Source organism: Mangifera indica, chromosome 2, assembly GCF_011075055.1.
Source record: "Mangifera indica cultivar Alphonso chromosome 2, CATAS_Mindica_2.1, whole genome shotgun sequence".
Lineage (NCBI taxonomy): Eukaryota > Viridiplantae > Streptophyta > Magnoliopsida > Sapindales > Anacardiaceae > Mangifera > Mangifera indica.
Window position 1 is genome coordinate 17,121,997 of NC_058138.1, and position 19,779 is coordinate 17,141,775.

Sequence of the window (19,779 nt, forward strand, 5' to 3'; positions counted from 1 at the left end):
ACATTTGTATTATCGTTTATTAATGCGGTCATATTACATTCTCAAAGTTTCATAGGTAAAATGGTAACTTTTCTCTTTTAACAGAAAAAATTTATGTAACAGAAGTTTGAATGAGGGGTCATATTATATAACTTTTAATATAAACAATAAAATAACTATTTTATCCCCTCTTTTAACAAAAAAAATTAACAGAAGTTTGTCTATGGGTGAAAATAAGGGTTTTTCATCTCCCGTAAGTGTAAGTTTGAAAATAGCCTAAAAGTTGGGTGGAAAATAGTCCTATTCCCTTGTTTCAAATTTAATTAAGTATATGTATACTGGTGATGAACAAGGCACTAAATATGTTAAGTTTATTTCGTAAAATTCAGCTGAAAAATTCAGATTAATTGACTAATGATAAGAAGACTTGAGGCTTTACTCGGTACAATTTCTAAACAAAAAAGAATCTTTACTTATGATATTCACAAAAGAAAATAAATTTTAAATTTCTACATCTCCTTCAAGCTATTCAATTTAATTAAACTCTCTTCTTCAATCAGATAATTTTGGTTTTCTAGGCTTGTTAATTGTGATTTTGAGGGCCCAAAACTTTACAAGAGAGACAAGATGGGCCCTAGCAGACCAGATCCGGTGGATCTCAGTGTGGTCCATTTTTTCTAGTCTTTTAAAGTAGAGCTGGCTGTTCCTGCGAGTGCGCTGTGTCCGTGTCATATTTTTTAGTGTTATTAGTCAGAGAACACTCAAGTTGAACATGATTTGAATAAGAATTGTGCAAAAAGTATTTACTCTAAATACTACCCTTTTGTGAATAAGTGAATAAAAGTAGGATTCGATGGTTTGAGTTTAATTCGAATAAAACTTGCCCATTAGACCACCCAAATTGTCCCCTTGATTCACCTCTTGGATACGCCACCCATGTCCCGAAGCTTGGTTTATTTCTTAATATATTGCCTATGTCATATGGGAAGAATTCTGTTTCTGCCATGAATTTGTTGCAGAGATTCTCAGCTTCTTCAATCTTCAACTTTCTAACAGAGCTTTTTGGTGAAGAGTTTAACTGAAGCTTCGTTATCTTTCTCAGTAGCCGTGTATGCATAATCAACATCATATACAATGAACCATTCTTCTAATTTCCGAACGAGGCTCAAGCCAATTCCCTTTCGTCGATGAACTGGTGCAACCCTATAACCCAATATATAGCCCATCTTAGCTAGATTATCAGGAGGCTTGTGGAGCACACTTAGACGCATTATAGAGCCTTGAATCACTCCAACCAAATGATCATATGTCAAAAAATATAAGGTAATGAAGATGGAATTAAGAGAGATGATGATGAAAATGAAGAAATATAATTGTAGTAGGGTTACCAGCATTTTGTATACGGACTATTTCTGATTCCGCAAATGGGGTCACCCAAAGTGTATCCAAAGGGAAACACTCTTTCAGTTGGGCCTACCTCGCATCTTCTTTCGAGATCTTCCACTCCAGCTCGATCGATTTGCCCACCATAGCTTCGTAATGTGATCTCTCCTCATCCCATTCTATTAATTCTTCAATAAACTCAAACCATAAGCATGATGAAGCACAACAACTACAAGGGTTTTCATAAAATTAAAAGAGAGAAAGAGAGAAGAAGAAATTAAAACGTAGGCAGTTGAAAAGAAAGAAGGGTTAGTTTGAAACTCTTATTGATAATCATTTATATGCTCAGCTCTCAAATGTTTCTTCTTCTTTCTCAATCTTCTAATTATATAACATTTACTTATAAATTAATTAGATTAATTAACCACGATGCTAGAAACTTCCCCCACACCTCAACGTGCCTCAAGGGAAGAATTTACCCCTTATTTTCCTAATCAATTTCCCCCAGAAAAAGGAAAAAAAAAAAGACAGACAAGATGCTTAATAGCATATAAAGCATTATCGATCGTTGCTAATGTTTAAGTCTGTCGCCAATAATTAAGAAGAAGAAAAAGGGTAGAAAGATTGTGGAGATCAATCTTTAATTGAGCAACGCATAAACATTAATCAAAGGCTCCTTTATGTATAAAATTCATTTATGTCGATTCGATTTATGAATGAAAAATCATATTTCTTGCTCATCTCCTCGTGTAGAAACTTAAAGCCATAGCTATAATTGGATTGAATAACGTAAAATGATACCCTAATAATTATTGGGAAATTTAGTAATCAAAGTAGATGAAGCCACTGATAATAATATTGTCAACATGATTTGCCATAACATATAGTTTTGAAGACTGTTTAACTTCTCCACAAAATGGAATAACAAGTGAACAATCTGTCTTCTTTGTGTTTTTCTTTGCATGCATTATGTTGTCTGCGTTCCATTTTTTAGCTTTCGGAGAATTTTCTTGTTTGGAGTTGTGTTATTAGGTGGGGTTTCATTATGCTTATATGCCTCTCCTTCGTTTTGGATCCATCAAATAATGTTCTCATCTTCATCTATACACACACACACACGCACACTCAAATGCTTCTTTTCCTTCTTTTTTTCTTATTTGTTATGTTTCAAAAGTTCTCCTCTCTAATCATATCATATTTATCCATTTCATTTCTCTCCAAACCCTTTACTCATTCCCACTTGAATCATCTTATTCTTTAGAGTGAACACCTATTTTTAGACAAGTTATCTTACATTTTAGGTTTACAATTCTCTATCTTCTATTGTAAATCATTCATCAGTGATGAATCCATTAAACAAACAAATCCGCATATCCGAAGAATGTGTAGAAATAGAGATAGACAGAAATACAAGAAAAGCCTACTGTATATAGAATGATTTCATTGATCTTGCATAATTAGATAGGTGGGAATGGCAATATCAACGTAAGAAATGAGAAGACGAAATTGATACGCTACCCAAGTTATAGCACTAAAGATAATAATAAATCTAATTGGAATGCGTTGGTGATTATCATCAAGTGTTTATATTTTTATTTTACCAACAGGCAACAACCTATTATTCCATTGAGAGAGTATTTGGTTTGGGTAATGTTTTATTATCAAAATAGAAAGATTACCTTGAAAATTGATTACTTAGAAGATTACTGGACATAAATGATTACTATATTTGATAAAATTTGATAGGTATAAATAATTATTATATTTGGTTAAAGGTAATAAAAGATTATTAATAAATTATTTTACTTAAATGCCCTTGAATATAATTATTTTTAAATATTTTTTATATTATTTTTCATATTAATTAAAAATAAATTTATTTTTGCCTTAAAAAACTAATAAATAATAATATAATTATAATAAAATCAAGGTTACCTTGGTAATCTTTAAATACCTAAGGTGAAAGTAATAATCAGATTACCACCTATATTACTTGTCACGTCATCATTGGTAATAGAAGATTACTTTAATATTTTATTACTGACAAACCAAACAAGGGAATAAAAGATAGATTATCAAGATAATTTATCTTAACTGGAATCAAACGCCCTCTGATTATCATCTTCCATGGGCATTGGACGGTATTCACTTGGCTCTACCTATTGTTGGCTTATTTATACTATCCATTATTAGAATATAGTTAAATATTATAATAAATAAATTGAACATTAAAAAGTCATTTGGTTTCAGGGATTTAAAAATTATCTTAATTATCTATATTTTATTACTTACATTATCTTGTTTAGTTTATCAGTAATAAAAGATTACGATAATATTTTATTACTAATGTTGATGTGACAGATAATATAGATGGTAATCTGATTATCACTTTTATATATTAAAATATTACTAAGGTAATCTTGATTATATTATAATTATATTATAATTTATTAATTTTTTATACAAAAATAAATTTATTTTTAATTAATATAAAAAATATTTAAAAATAATTATATTGAAGGGCATTTAAGTAAAATAATTTATTAATATTCTTTTATTACCTTTAACCAAACATAATAATTATTTATACTTACCAAATTTTATCAAATATAGTAATTATTTATACTCAATAATTTTTTAAGTAATCTATTTTCAAGATAATCTTTTTATTTCGATAATAAAATATTATTCAAACTAAGCGTCTCTAATTGGAACTTTAAATTACCATGCAACCATGGGCTGTGTTCCCTGTATAATAAATGGTTGCCAAATTGGGCCCAAGTTTTACTTTCAACAAACAACGTTAAGGCCCGACTTTGGATGAATGAAACTCCTACGATCACTTGCTCTAGTTCTTGTTGGCTTCTTGATGAAATATTATTATTATCATGGCCATGAAATTAATAGGAAAATAATAATATATTGCGGAGATAGTAGGAAATGCAGAAGAAGGTCTTGTAATCCTCTGTTGGAATTGTATCTGAGTTCAAATGCTCAAAAAACTGATAGTTTTGACTGAGTCTAGTTCCTGACGCAACTTCAATAAGACGCTTCCAACAATCAAAATCCAGGGCTCCTGAAATGATACCACAGGGACCCCGGTGTGCAAGTCTTATCAGGTGACAATGAGTTACATTTGTGGGCCATTCTATAATTTTCATCACAGGGACCCCATCATCTTCATTAAGACTTAAGGCTAAAGGCTCCACATATGCACTACAATCCTGGTCAAGGATAATCTCTTGCTCAGATGAAAACTATATCTGTGTAGATTAAGGACACTTTTTTTAAGTTGAAACCAACCAACCAACCAACCGCTTACTCCTCTCAAGTCTATTGAGTTGTCTTTGTCTTGAAGCACTTTGGGTTGCTTACTCTACTCTCTTTAGTCTTTACCCTTTCACATTACAGTTCACCTCTCCTTCTCTCAACCAACTTCAACCTTTTCCTTTCATTTTAAAAAAAAAAAATCCTGTTTTTAATGGTCTTTTGGGTCAAATTTTTGGCTATGAAAAGATCATCAATTTCAAAAGATGTAATAGTGAACAATGAGTATAACAGAGAGATAGATTGGGAGCTAAGACCTGGTGGCATGCTGGTTCAAAAGAGAGATGCTGGGGATGGCTCTTCCAGGGCCATGATCAAGATCAAGGTCTCTTATGGTTCTTATCACCATGACCTCACCGTCCCTGCTCAATCCACCTTTGGTAAAATTTTGGTTTTTCTCTCATCTGGGTTTGTAATTTTATCTCTATTTCACTTTGTTGTTATAATGTTGAGTGAAATGTTCTTGTCCTATTAGCTACAATGTTATATGTTATACTTTGCTGAATTTCTTTTTTTCCAAAAGCAAAAATGATAAAATTAAAGTACTTAATTGGTGCCATAGGCATACGCTACAACACTAAAATTATTAGACACTGTGAAAATGATGCTTAGTGGGTAAATTTGGTTCAATGGAAGGGGATTTGAAAAGGGTTCTTGCCCAAGAGACTGGTCTGGAGCCAAAGGAGCAGAGATTGTTGTTTAGAGGTAAAGAAAAAGATGATGAAGAATGTTTACACATGGTAGGTGTAAAAGATATGTCAAAGGTAATTTTGTTCGAGGACCCAGCCAGCAAAGAGAGGAAGCTTGAGGAGATGAATAGAAATCAAGGCATACTTAAAGCTTATGAAGATGTTGCTAAAGTCAGAATGGAGGTTGATAAACTCTCAGAGAAGGTGGGATTCCGTTAATTTATGAAACAAAACCTTATGTAGTTATGTTCATGTAGCACCATTGAAACTAATTAGTCTTGTTTATGATTCTTTTAGGTTGCTGCCTTAGGGGCAACTATCCGTGGTGGCGCCAAGGTTGCAGAAAAGGAATTCCTTGTCTTAACAGAGTTACTTATGGTGCAGTTGCTTAAACTGGACTCCATTGAAGCAGATGGAGAAGCAAAAGTTCAGAGGAGGATTGAGGTGAGCCGAATTTTGCTGTCAACCTTCTTGAAAATCCTTTTTATTTCTTTTTTAGTCCCGAGGGAGAATTCAGTTGGGCCATCACACAGATAACTTGCTCTCCATGTGCCAAAAGGTGCAGTGATCTATACTACTTTAACTAGTATATTAATTCTGGAAAGCAAAAGCTGTTTATTTGATATGATTAAAAGTTAGAAAACCTAACATGGGTTTAGTCTAGAACGCATCTGCCCACTTCACATCAATTGATTGATGAGAAAATGCAACTGGATCAGGTAAGGACACTAAACAGAACCAATGAATAATTGAGCTTGCTGATAGTAATTTTGACATGGCCTTCTACTGAAGAAAGAAAGCTGAGCAATAATTACTCTATGTTTTCTTGTCTTCAGGCATTTTAGGCACAGCGAAAATGTAATGAATTCCCTGAAAAAATCAGTCTTATCATGTCTCATCTGGACCTTTCCCGTGGCCCCTTCACTTAGTAGACAGTGTTTAGCCCTGCAAATTGAAAATTTGCATATACCATTTACAGTTTAAAGTTGTAAATTTTGGTGTACAGGTTCGTCGAGTACAGAGTTTTGCGGACACAATAGACAGTCTAAAGGCAAGAAACTCGAACCCCTTCAGCAGCGGCAGCAACGCAGTATCAGTGACAACCAAATGGGAGACTTTCGAGTCAGGAGTGGGAAGCTTAAGCGCACCAGCCGGCTTACAATCTTCCACCAAAATAACTCAGGATTGGGAATTGTTTGACTGATGAGGTCTGTATTGTATATACTTGCAGTGGAAGCAAAATATATAAGCTAAAATATTAATAGACCTGAGAAGTTGTTACTATGAGGGTTGTGTTTGCTGCTCCTAATGATCACTGAAAGGCTGTTTACATATAATTTGTCGACAGGTTAGGGACGAAGATCAAAACTTTTTAACAGCTATGATATATAGTGAAGAGTTTGAGACGCCTGGCAAGCCATCCATTTTTGGGTGTAGGTGTAGGTGTTGGTGTCGGTGTCGGTGTCGGTGTCGTGTTATGTATTCCTGTGATTGTGTGGTTCATGTTTATTCTTAACAATATGTAAAGATAAATCTTTTGAGCTTTTTTCTGCTAAGATTTTCTAGATGATGTAATTAATCAATTTTCAATAAAGCTTTTACTGTAATTAAGATTTGAAGAGTAAATAATATTTGGAACTTGTAGTGATTTGCATAATTTTAAAATAGGTGCCAAAAATAACTTATTGAAAATAGATAGAAGAAGCAGGGTAATTAATTAAAGGCCAAATAACTATTTCCCACCTAAGGTTTGACGAAACAACAATTCTCACCATTTTATTTTGAAATGTCCAATTCTCACCTATAATCCATTTTCATTTGATATCGTTTTAATATAAATAACCATTGTGAACTCCAACAAGTTGAAGTGAACATGAACTACATTCAATCGAAACTATAAATCGAAGACAAGGTCCCGTTACTAATTTTCTAGAGGATCATGGAATATATGTGTACAACATTAAGCTTTGCACCTTAACATTTTGAACGGTGTCAAAGCATGTCCAAAGCTTTTTTTTTTTTACTACCTGTAAGTTCCTCACAAATCTTCACCACCGCATCCTTGTGTCTTCTAACCGTCGATTGCACTTGAAAATTCCCACCCTAGGCTTTAAGCTAATTGTGGATAGGTCCTCTTCTTTTTAATTTGGGTATACATATTTGAAAAAAATTAAAACTTGGACTAATTCAAACGACATACATTAAAATAAATCTTGGTTTATGGGAATAACAAATAAAAACACCAACAATTGAAAAAGAAATTGCACCTACAAATTATTAATTAACCCCCCCATAATGACAAAAATTAATTATTAGTTCAAGTTCAATATAATGAGTCATGCTCCAACTTGATTTAATATTATTGTAATTTTTAAATTTAATCATTAATTGTAAACTTATTAATTATTAATTTTAAAAGATTTTTTAATAATAGAAAATATGAAAGCAAATTTAATTGTAACAAAAAAAGAAATAAAAAGTAAAATTATTAATAATTGATGAGGTGAGTTGTTAGAAATGCCGATAGTTTTAAAATTATGTTGATATTTTCAACGTAAAATCTTTTCAATTTAGAAAACATAAATTTTAAAATATTTTTAAATTTAAAAGAATTATAAACTCGAATTAAATTCTATAGAATCTTAAAATTATAATTTGAGTTTAAGCTATGTTTACTTATTTCATATTTGCTTGAGTTAAGTTAATAATCGAGTTTGAATAATTTCGACTCAAATCTAAACCCAATTAATGTCATTATCAAGTAAAATATCAGTCAATCCTCACCAGTTATTATGCCTAGTATAATATAAAATAACTATAATTGAAAAATATCATTTAACTTGCTAATTTCATCAATTAAAAAATATTTACCCATTAAGCATCAAACTATTTTCAGTAAGATCTCTTCTACGGTTCGTCACCAAAGTAGAATTTAACCATTAAGTTTGATATGTATTGGTATAGTTCCTCTAAGAGAATATAATATCAAACCACAAACAAAAAAATCCATACAAGAAAATCAAATTAGCTAGTGATTGTAAACCCCAAATTCTTCTCTAGAGGGGGCACCCAAGGCCTCTATCCTTCCATCCCTTGGATATACCAGTGTACAAGTACATCCAACGTATTTTTCCCACTTTGACAACGTGGGATTTATCCAAAAGTGGCATCTTATGTAATCCTTAAGGGTTGACTGCATTGGATCGCTCAGGTAAGGTTAGTTTTTTCAGAAGACTTTAAAAAAGTCAACTTTACCATTCTCAATTATTAACTGTAAATCTAGGTATCGTGCTTATACGATAACAAAGTCTACATATCTTCCAAGGCTGCCAAATTCAACAGCAATGGAGATCGATTTCAGTCTCTCACAACTAGTATACCCAGAACTCAAAACAACTTACCGGCTCAACTACACCGGCTCCACCAACTTCCACATTTGGAAGACCAAACTCGGCTTTGTCCTCGTCGACAACCGTGTCGAATACGTCCTAACCCGACCATTACCCGATAAACAAGCCGACCCGGAAGCCCACCAGAAGTTCCTTGATGATGATTTCACTGCCCGCCACATCATCCTTGGTTCTCTTGACGACGCCCTCATCATCTCCTTCAAGCATCAAGAGACGGCGAAGTCTTTGATGGATGCTCTAACCTCGTATTTCACAAAGCCCTCCATGTCAAAACGCATGACTTTGCTTAGACGCTACGTCACCCACAAGATGTCGGACGACACGTCGGCGCAGGAACATGTTTTGACGATGATTAATTTGGCTATGGATTTGAAAATGGAGGGAGTCGAGATTCCGGATGAACTGCAGGCTGTTTTCTTAATGAATAGTTTGCCGGACTCGTGGCAGGATTCGATGTTTGGGATGATTATGAACATTGACAAGGATGAGAAGGGTTTGAGTTTGCGGAATGTGATAGATAAAGTGAGAACTACAGGGAGTTGGAAGGAGATTTTCAGAGCACGTGACCGTGATGAAGTTAAGTCGAATTCTGGTTCGAGCAGTAGGAGTTTCAAATTTAGAGGTAAGTGTTACGGCTGTGGGGAGGTTGGTCATCGACAAGCCGATTGCCCTTACGAGTAACGAGGTTTGTGTATATATATGTTTTTCTATCTTTCAAATATCAATATTAAAGTTCTCTTGACATATCGTTCACTGGAAAGAAAATTAGATTTGTTAGGAATGTGAAAAGCCTAGATTTTGGACTTTGACTCTCTCTTCTGTAAAAACCTGCTCCTGATATTGTGGCTTATTTTGGTTGTTGAGTTCCATACATATTGTGAATTATAATGAAACACTGGGAAGAAACAAGTGGGTGTTAAACACCCAAATTTGATAATTTCATTGAAGAGATGTAGGTTTTTGGTGAGATGGTAGCAATGAGCTCCCCGGGGGTTATGTATCTTAGGCTTAATTCCACTTGGATATTCTTGATTGTAGGATGTTCTTATTTGTTAGGAATGTGAAAAGTCTAGACTTTGGACTTTGACAGTTACTCCCTTTAAAAAATCTGCTCCTAATGCATAGGATTCAACATTGTGGCTCATCTTGGTTGTTTTGCATACATATTGTTAATTATAATGAAAGATTGGGGAAGGAACAAGTGGGTGGTAAACACCCAAATTTAATTATTTCATTCAAGAGGTATGTAAGTTTAGGTGAGATGGTAGCAATGAACTCCCGTGGGCTAGGTATCTGGGGGCTAACTTCCACTAGGATGTTCTTAATTGTATAGTGATTAACATTTTCCCACCAATTATTCCTTCCAAGGTGGACCTTTTCTACTATTGTGTTCTCGAAGACAACTTATAGCAAGCTGAAGAGACCTCTCCCGTCACTGGTGTTGACCAACTGCCCAGTCTGATTTCTGTTCTTCTTCCAGATGTTGGGGGAAAACCAGTTTAGCCTGCTACATTGAAGATGAGCTATTCAGTTGCTTCTTTCAGTGTCTATGCTTGTAACCGGATGGCTGTTAAAGGAATAAATACGAGCCTAATCCACGGTAGAGCCAGATAGGTCAAGTCGGGTCTATTAGTTCCAATAAGGTGGAGTAGATCAGCTAGTCTTTTTTTCTCCTCGATGGGATGGGTGCCATGTTGACATCTTTAGTGTCTTCCATGATGGCTTTTGATTTTTCTTCAGACCTCTTGAATACAAATTAAAATTATTCTAAACTAGAGAGCTTAAAAGTGCCTTGGCCTCATGTATTCTGCTTCCAAGTTCCGACTGTTTCTGAGTGAGGAGCTACCCTTTATGGGCTTTGGCAAAATATGAGGTGTAAATGGGTATGACCTTAAGGGTCCGAACAAGAGAAAGAAATCTTGGAAAAATAAAACACTTTCATATATAAAAGAAGCAAATAAATAAGGTAAAGAAATTGATAGTTTTGCCTTTAACCCTTTTAGGTATTGGATGAAAAAAAGTGATTTATTCATTTGTGGGTTGGAAAAGTGTTTTAAAGTTAAGCCTTGGGTGGGAAAATGTTAATCACTCTTAAATTCTGTTGCAAAGCAAAGTGAGCTGTAATGATTGTTATGACTATTTTACGGTTTTTGCAGCCGATGACTGCTGGGATAATAGAAAATATGTATATGATTCTATTGTAGAGTTTGAAGTCTAAATGGCACACGGGCTGACATTGTTTTTTTTAATGAAAAAAAAAATTTATTGTGGGATTTCTGAATATTGTTTTCTTTTTCTGCTTTAGGTTTGATGATGAAGGAGCTATGGATCTTTTGAGCATCATGCTAACTAGGGTTGGAGTTATGTCTTAAAATGCTTTACTGGTGGATAGTTTTGATTTAGAATAGAAAGATGTTTTCCTTTTTTAACTAGTAATGACTGAGTGAACTCTTTTCTTTGATTGCATTTAATATTTTTTGAGGTTCTTAGATATGTCTCCTACATGTTTCATTCTATTTTCAAGCTTCGTTCTGCCGGTTGATGTGAGCACTATTGTGAATTGTCTATCCTTGTTAGAAGGATTCCACTGACAAACTAAGTCATACCCTTCAAAGGCTAGAATCCTGTTAATCTGTATAGCATTGCAGGGGTGGGGCAGAGACCTCCCATTGAATCATTTCATTGCACGGGAGATTTCTGATATTTATTATTTTTAATAACTTCTAGAAACTCTGTTGATAGATTGACAAAGTAATAAATTGTATAGAGGAGACAATTTGTGATTTCTTGTGATGCATTCAACAGAAATTGCTTGAGTTGCTGCATTGCTTCAACAATTTTGAAGAATGATAAAACCCTTTTTAAGGCATGAACATTCAACAAGCACATGCATTGCTTGAGTTGCTTGACTGACCTTCAAGTAGTTACCAGCCCTTTAGTCTACACATCCTCCTGTCTCACAGCTCTTCAAATGAGAGATTTGAATAATCCTCACCAGCATGACCAGGTGCTCCATTTGATTGCCGATTCATGTTGGTGGAATTTGAATAGGAGAATGTGGAACCATGGCTTCGCCGCAATTGCCAGTTCTGTGTAGCTGTGATACTTCTTGTCACCTTTAGATGAGCCTTTCGACCCTGCAGTAGAGTACAAATGCAAGTTCATTTCACCTAACATTGTAAAATGAATCCCAGCAGAAATTTGACAGTAGAGTACAAATTTACATCAGAATAGAGATATTGAATACTACGATCACCTTTCCCATGCACTTCTATAAATGAGGAGAAAACCTTCTGGACATGGCAATTCATGCAATCAAATGAGATTGCCCAAATATATAAACAACAAACTTGCTGTTTGTTTCACCGCTATTACTAGAATCAGCCACCCCTGGCACGAGCTTAGCTTGTGCTGACAATCTCAATTCCTGCTCCTCTTCCTCCAAATTACGATCAAGCCCCAACCTTGCTATCCGGTGAGACTCAGATGCTACATCAACCATCATGGAATCTAGAAGATCCACACACGCACACAAAAAAAAAAAAAAAAAAAAAGAGAGAGAGAGACGAGAGCTGCAAACACAACAAAACCAATCAATTCCTTGCTTAGAGAAAAAGGCATATCACCTGTGTAGGGAAAACAAAATTGCATTCTGAATATCCTCAGAGAATATTAAAGATTTTCTTGAATTAAGCAATACTATACATATTCAATAAAACTATATATGCCCATTTTTGTGTACACAGATAAGATGTTATATGTGATTGGATGTTTCTTTATCATATGATGACACATGTTTTAAAATCATCTAATTATATGATGATATATCACTTTGTACATAAATTGTGTACTAAAAATAGATATACATAGCATTACTCATACATATTTATTTTGAGTAAATAAATAAATATATATTTAGGTATTATTTCATTGTTATTTTAAAATTATCTAATTATATAATAACACATTTCAAATATATATTTATTTATATACTTAAAATAAATACGGATAATTTTATTAAATTAATAAATACATCATATTATGATTTGTAACGACCTGCATTTAGTCATACATTGTATTCATCAATGTCGGTATCGTTCTATCATGTACCCACCCATATTGATAGATCAATATATGATTTAACATCTCATGAAGGCAACCACCTACCAAACCTGGCCTTCAATTTTTTTTTAATCAATGAAGAACAGACAACTTTAATTATTTTTAGTGTAAAATATTACAGATCCCTTCTAGATTGAAAAACATAAAATGACCCTTATCATATAGGTAAAATAATACAAACCCCTTAATTTGAATAAAACCCATTCATTAATAAATAAAGATGAATGTTATATATATAAATAGCACACATAATTTTATATATAAATAATGATACATAGGACTGGACTTGAGTCGAGCCAGCTCGAGTTTGAGCTTAGCTCGGTTCGGTTCGAGTCCAAAACGAGCCGGGCTTTGCTCAGCTCGATCGAGCTCGAGCTGGCTCGGTAGATTTTTTTTAAAAATTTTTTTATACAAAACGGCGTCGTTTTGATTCATATATATATACAAAACGATATCATTTTGATATAAAAAATGAACTGAGCCGAGTTCAACTCGAATCGAGCTTGAGCCAAACTCGAGCCGACTATAAATAAACCGAGTCGAGTCCGAGCTGGCTGCGAACCGAGCTTGGCTCGGTTCAAATCTAACCCTAATGATACAATTAAATAATTTTAAATTAAAAATAAAATAATATTTAATTATATAATAATAAATTATTATTGATATATAAAATTATATATATTGGCATAAAGAAAACTGTGGGCCTGTGTAATCACAGAATGGTCCTGACAAGAAAAGAAGATTAAAAGAGCTCTAGCTAACGGCCCACCCAACCCAGGGGGGTAACAATAAAATCTTAAATTATTTTCTCATAAAATCACATCTTAAATAAAATCAGTCCTGACATTCCGCTATCAAAACACCCTTTAACATAAAACTGAACACCGTATTGGTGCAAATTATCAAGGGATAAGATTGTCGATCTGCCTCTGCGGCATCTTCCACAGTGTATTTTCCAGGATTAGCCTATATTATGACTAGTCTTACTTTGAACATGTTAGGAGACCAATTCTAACCCATTATTAATTTGTGTAAAATTGATCTAATCTTTTTTTAATGTATAAATATAAAATAAATTCTCATCTTTTTCATAAATTTATTATTTATATATAAATAAATAAAATTATATATACATATTTTTAATATATATATAGATATCTCATTATGTTATTGAAAAATTTTAAATTAATAATAAAATAAGATCTAATCATATAATAATATATTTATATATCAATATATATATATATATATATATATATATATATAACATTGTTAATATAAATATAGAAGCGCAGCACTCAAATCAAGAATACAAAGAGACATTAGATGAGAGGAACAAAACTATGGGAAGCTCCAAGGAGATTTCATCATCATCATCATCAGCAGTCTCACCGGCTCTATGCCCTGGTCATGAAGATGGTGGGTTTCGTTTGATTATGCGTGACAAAGAATATGGGTTGCATGGTAAAATCCTGATGCTTGTTCTGGTATTTTCCTTTGCTCTTTATCTTCTTATACTTGTTGCACTTCCTTTTCTCAAACGCAATAGAGCTTTTCATTTACAAGATTCTGACTCCATTGAAGAGCAGAAAAAAATTGCCACTTAATTTTATGGCTAAGGAAACCAAGAAGAGTTGAGGGTGGTGCTGCAACAGGAGAGTGCCTAAATTGCAATAACCAAATTAGCAGAAAATTTCCCTTACAATATCAAAGCAAGATTATTAGGAGTGTGAAATGAGAAAAAAGCAGTACTCTGTTTACTCTAATTGCTTAAAGAACGAAGATAATATTGTAGCTGCGAGTATCTATCTTAATGGGACTAGAATATTCATAATTTTGTGCTGTTTTGGATAATATCTTCTTGTTTTTGTTCTTTCATGGTGTAACATGAAAAATAAAATTATGTTTCCTCCTGTTTATCTTCTCTTTCTCTTGGCTGGAGAATGAACCATGATACCATATATTGTACGTAGACATGGAGAATTCAGTTTGTGTAGGAATAATATTATGTCTCTAATCCACGGAGGAAATGGTGACTTCGAGGGGCAAAAACAGAGTAGCAAAAATTGAAAAATAATTTGAGAGAAGAAACCAAATAGGATGAATTTGGCTTATGCAGTACCAGACACAAACATCTTTAATCTACCATTCCTAATCTGCAAACTTCATTCCTTCCATGAAAAATGGCCTGGGCTAAAGATAAACATAGTGAGTCAATTCCACAAATCCACAAAATTTCAGTGTTTTAAGATCTTCTGTAAAATTGGTGAAATCATTTGCTAAAAATTATTCAATTGTACTACAACTTACAACATAGAAAGCATACATGATTAATTTCTGCGTTACAATTTGCCGTGAGTACCCACATTTCCTAACATCAGAAAACAAGACTGCCCACCAATAAAGATGTTAGAGTTACGGTAAGGTTGTCATCTAGTTGAGTACTAATTGGGAGTGATTCCACCACGGCTGAGGCAAGCGACACAACCAAGAAACCGAAAACCAATTCCCAACTACACTGAAGATATCCAAATGAAGCAAAATAGTACATGTACCTGCAGCAAGGTTGCTTGTCACAAACAAAGTACTAAATTGTAACGACTTAACTCACTACATAAAAAGAAACAGGTGAAACTTACCCAATAGAAGCTAAAAAACCAGCTGATGCCATAGCAATGCTACCGGCTATAGATTTGTTTTGGTTGTAAGGAAGTTTCAGTCTGCCAAGCCGCCTTCCCACAACATCTGCCATACCTGAAACAGAGCAAGTCACATAAATTCATCTGAAAATTATATGATTGCAAGAATACCAGTATGAGGTTTTGTTCATGAAGATATTAAGACAATGAACGGAACCCATTTAAAGGATGTAAATGGAATAAGCTATAGTTATGTTACCGTCTCCAGCACAGAGATTACATATTGCTGCAATTGCATTTGGGGAAGTCCTCCAATAGACAGCACAAGCCAACGTAATTGCTGTAGCATAGTACAGTGGTCCCTTGAGAAGTTCCCTGATGCAAGGAACAAGTGTAAGGACAATCTGAGAAATCATATATAAGACATAAATAATCGTTGACAACAAAAAGAAATGAAACAATGAAAAGTAAAATAAAAAATATAAACAAAAAAAAAATCCTAATTTATATCTCTGCTAGACCTACCTTTTCTATTCAAAATGATGACCAACCTGTAGTACAAATCATTCCCACAAAGAGACATCATTATTTGAATGACAAACTAGTTAGTAACAAGTGCCATAACATATACTTTTTTCTGACAACCAGAGCAATTAACTTTCAATCAAAATATTAGGTAGATTGATGGCTAGGTCTAGCTCACCCCAGCTATGTTAGTTCAAAGCAAATTAAATCCCTTACGTGGGGAGCAAGACCAATGGAAGTGCAACTAGTGAACTTGTATATTTCAAATATTCTTCATATTTGCTTCCTGAACCAAAGAGATAATATCCAAAGTTGTAACCTGTGGTCTCCATATCTGCTCATTGACTTTACAGTGGCTTCATCTTTCCACATTCCAGAGCCCACAAGAAGCATCCGAATTATATTGACCCCTGGAGTTAGACTAGCTAAAATTGCTCCCTGAAGCCCAGAACTGCAATGAGAAGTAGCAGCTGTTTCATCAAGCAGATATGCAGTACTATGTACAGCTTCTTTAGTCATGAGATTACCTGAACATTGGCCAGCAAAGCATGAAAGCTAGCCCGATACTAATATGCACAAGCTTCCTATTCAAATACTAAACAAGAAAAATGAAGGATAAGAAATCCCCATTGATGAACAAAACATAAAACTTGTTTCATTGACTAGTGTTCTAGGAACATGAAGTGTTGACAAAACTGATACCCTCCATTTGAATAGGCTGATTTAAGCGATTGAAAAATGGTTATCTACAGAGACAAACAAATCTATACAAGACATTGGCATTTATCACAAGGCTGAATTTAACAGATATTTTATGCTTCAAGTACAAATAAGAATGTTACTGCTCAGAATTGTATCACATGTAAATTTAACTAATTTCATACTTAAAACAAAAAATAACAAACCCAGAAACCCTGGTATTATTCCTTCCCTGGGTTTCACAGTATCAATAGTGTTAACTAGCGTCTATCAGCCCACTCTACACTGAAGTATTACCAATTAAACCAAAAAAAAAAAAAAAAGCTACAAGCCGAACTTGCAGAAGCACATAATAAGTCCTGTGATCACTTGAAATTTTGTTGTTGTTGGTGTGTGTGTTTTTTTTTTTTTACATTTCTTCAGAAAATAAGGAAAAAAAATGTTAACAAACAGTTTAGACTGCTGGAAAGAGTTAATGACCAATCGAGTAAAACGAATTTTATTGTCTGATTTATGATTAATAACAGTTGTGCCTTTGTTTCCATTAAAGAAGAATCAAAATATCAAGAAGGGCGAGCTGAGCAGTAACATAATTCAGCAAAATGTCAACTCGGCTTTCACTAGTATAGATAACATTATACTTCAACTTTCCGCCATTAAAGCTTCAAGTCAACTAACATGTAATATTAAGATGTCTAAAAAATCAGAAATAAAATTCTTAAAATTAAAGTTCTTACAACTTGTTATTTCACCTGGTCGACGAGTTTGCGTTTGGCAGTTTCTTCCCAAAGACGAAGAAATGAAAATGCGATACCGGCACTAAGAATGGAGGCGCAAACGTCGGAGAGTAGGGGGTTGTGCCGAAGAATCATGGCGGAAGGAGACGATGTAAGGCTCCGTCGAGATGTAGGGAGGTGAGGAGAGCGAAACCTAATGGATAAGGTACAAGGAGAAAGAGAAGAAGAGGAAGACGGTAATTTAAAGAGAGGAGAGATAATTGGAGAGAAGATGCAGATGGATTTTGCTGGTGGGAAGAAGACGGTTGGACCTGGAGCCGCAATCATTTTCATTTTTTAATTTTTAAATGAATTTGGTCCTGTAGTCTATTTGGTTGGGATCGGAGGCCTTGAGAATTGATTGAGGGCTGCAGAAGAGACTCTACTATGCATCACCCTCTACATGTTTTTCGCGCTTTCAACCAATCACATTTTTCTAATACAAATATTTAGATTTTAGTAGCACGTCAAATCACTTCTTCCTACCAAACTTCTGACCAATCATGTACTCTTATCTTTAAGTTTGAAATTTTAATTTTTCAATCTTTCAAAATCCATCTTTATTTTATTTGTAAACGATGTTTAGATATATTATTCTATCCAAATAATATAATAAAAATATAATTAATTTTTAAGTTATTCAAAGGTTTAAAATATTATAATTACATCTCACTGGATTGAACTATAAATCATATTATAAAGGTGTAAATGTTATTTTTCTAAACTTATTAGAGTAAATAGGCTACTTTGTTTAAAAAATTATCATTTTCATCCCTATGTATTTTTTAAACATATTATAACCCTAATAGTTGTGATATAATACTTACACATATAATATGTTATATTTTGTTCAGTTCTTTGATGATATAATTATTTTTTTAAACTATTGAGGGGTATATTAAAATTTTTTTAAAAACCCCCTAATTTTTTTATTGCAAAAACCTTGTTAAAACTTTTATTAACATTCTTAATATTTTGAAAAATTATAATTTATTATTAAATATATGATTATACATTATTATCACACGCATCTATATTTGTATTAATAATTTTTTTTGTTATATCTAATTGAAATTAATATAAATAAGATAAAAAATATGTAATAAAAATTAAGGATAAAGTATTGATTAGTTTGAGTGAATTTTTATTTTTTTAGTAATTTTATGAAATTTTATCTTTCTTTTTTTTAAAGAAACAGGTGGAAAATTGGTTTTTTTTTTTTAATTTAAAATATGAAAATTTGTCATTTCATCAAGTCTAGAGTGGGAAATAGTCATTTGGCCTTTTATAGCAAATGCCATATAAGACTTTTTTGTAATAAGCATCACTCACACCTCTAACAATTGAAACCCAAAGACAAAGCTACATAATAGGAATTATGCAAATTATCTACGTAAATTAATTAGGAATACAAAACTATTGAGTTATTTGATAGTGGATCATATAAGGATAATAAATCAATGTCTTATCTACCTAAAATAAAACTAATGATTCGATCGATTAGTTGACAATGAAGTTACAAAAAAAAATCGAAGACTAGTTTTGGATAGGATTCTTAAGTGGGCTTGCCCAATTTGCATAAGTTACATGGGCGCAATTGAACACTTTAAGAGTTGGCATTGTTGGGAGCTACTAAATGTATGCATACGGTTCTTATTGTCCAAGATGTTGCAATTGTTCGGATAAGACCCTAGAAATATGTTGTGGGCAGTTGGGTACAAACTATCTTATTCAAACTCAAATCATTGTAACTACCTTGTATGTGTGACTTATAAATATGGGTACGTGCCCTTATGCATGTATGAGCATTGAAGTGTTTTTTTAGACAAATTTTATCCTTTATAATCGATTGAGAAAAATTAATAAAAGATTGGAAGAACTCCCCTTTGTATTATGTCTATTTATTTGATATAAATTTGTTGTTTTGTTTATCGTTGATAATGCATATTGATTACACTATTATCGTGCCACCAAAATTGCACCATTATGACCCTAAAATGTTGAAGTATTGTTGAACCAAGTTTGGGTGAGACTTGACTGCATCATAGGTGCGAATTTGAAGCAAAGACAAAGTTGAAATATTGCCCCCAAACAACATCCACAGTAGGGTATAAGTTGGAAAAAAAAAAAATACATCTTTACTATTATTCAAATTAAATTAAACGGTAGATATCTTTATACTTTTTGGCGGTTGAATTGAATGATATATTATTAATAATTTAAAAAAATT

The 19,779-nt window shown here is 33.2% G+C and overlaps 3 protein-coding genes and 1 long non-coding RNA gene across 6 annotated transcripts; 3 read left to right on the forward strand and 1 right to left on the reverse strand.

Moving 5' to 3' along the window:
* The first annotated feature begins 4,625 nt into the window (after positions 1–4,625).
* LOC123202046 (BAG family molecular chaperone regulator 4-like) lies at positions 4,626–6,989 on the forward strand. 2 transcript variants are annotated; one of them, XM_044617769.1, is made up of 5 exons: positions 4,641–5,069; positions 5,326–5,582; positions 5,676–5,822; positions 6,385–6,586; positions 6,727–6,989. In XM_044617769.1, exons 1-4 carry the CDS (start codon positions 4,844–4,846, stop codon positions 6,580–6,582), a joined length of 828 nt encoding a protein of 275 aa, XP_044473704.1. In that variant the 5' UTR covers positions 4,641–4,843; the 3' UTR covers positions 6,583–6,586; positions 6,727–6,989. The 2 variants fall into 2 exon arrangements, with proteins under 2 accessions (XP_044473712.1, XP_044473704.1); XM_044617777.1 differs by having other exon boundaries at positions 4,626–5,069; positions 5,676–5,937; positions 6,385–6,989.
* A 1,670-nt stretch (positions 6,990–8,659) lies between these two features.
* Positions 8,660–11,726, forward strand: LOC123209825. 2 transcript variants are annotated; one of them, XM_044627986.1, is made up of 2 exons: positions 8,660–9,473; positions 11,594–11,726. In XM_044627986.1, the coding sequence occupies exon 1, from the start codon at positions 8,723–8,725 to the stop codon at positions 9,467–9,469; it is 747 nt and encodes a 248-aa protein (XP_044483921.1). In that variant the 5' UTR covers positions 8,660–8,722; the 3' UTR covers positions 9,470–9,473; positions 11,594–11,726. The 2 variants fall into 2 exon arrangements, with proteins under 2 accessions (XP_044483921.1, XP_044483920.1); XM_044627985.1 differs by lacking the exon at positions 11,594–11,726 and adding an exon at positions 11,094–11,279 and having other exon boundaries at positions 8,665–9,473.
* A 2,468-nt stretch (positions 11,727–14,194) lies between these two features.
* Positions 14,195–14,829, forward strand: LOC123209614. The gene is made up of 2 exons (XR_006501097.1): positions 14,195–14,397; positions 14,500–14,829. It is a non-coding gene; the product is annotated as an uncharacterized LOC123209614 (long non-coding RNA).
* Positions 14,830–15,163: 334 nt separating this feature from the next.
* On the reverse strand, positions 15,164–17,897 carry LOC123209613 (probable phytol kinase 3, chloroplastic). The gene is made up of 6 exons (XM_044627728.1): positions 17,526–17,897; positions 16,602–16,669; positions 16,394–16,525; positions 15,809–15,924; positions 15,550–15,664; positions 15,164–15,465 (listed from the first exon to the last, which is right to left on the reverse strand). Exons 1-6 carry the CDS (start codon positions 17,841–17,843, stop codon positions 15,288–15,290), a joined length of 927 nt encoding a protein of 308 aa, XP_044483663.1. The 5' UTR covers positions 17,844–17,897; the 3' UTR covers positions 15,164–15,287.
* Positions 17,898–19,779: the final 1,882 nt, after the last annotated feature.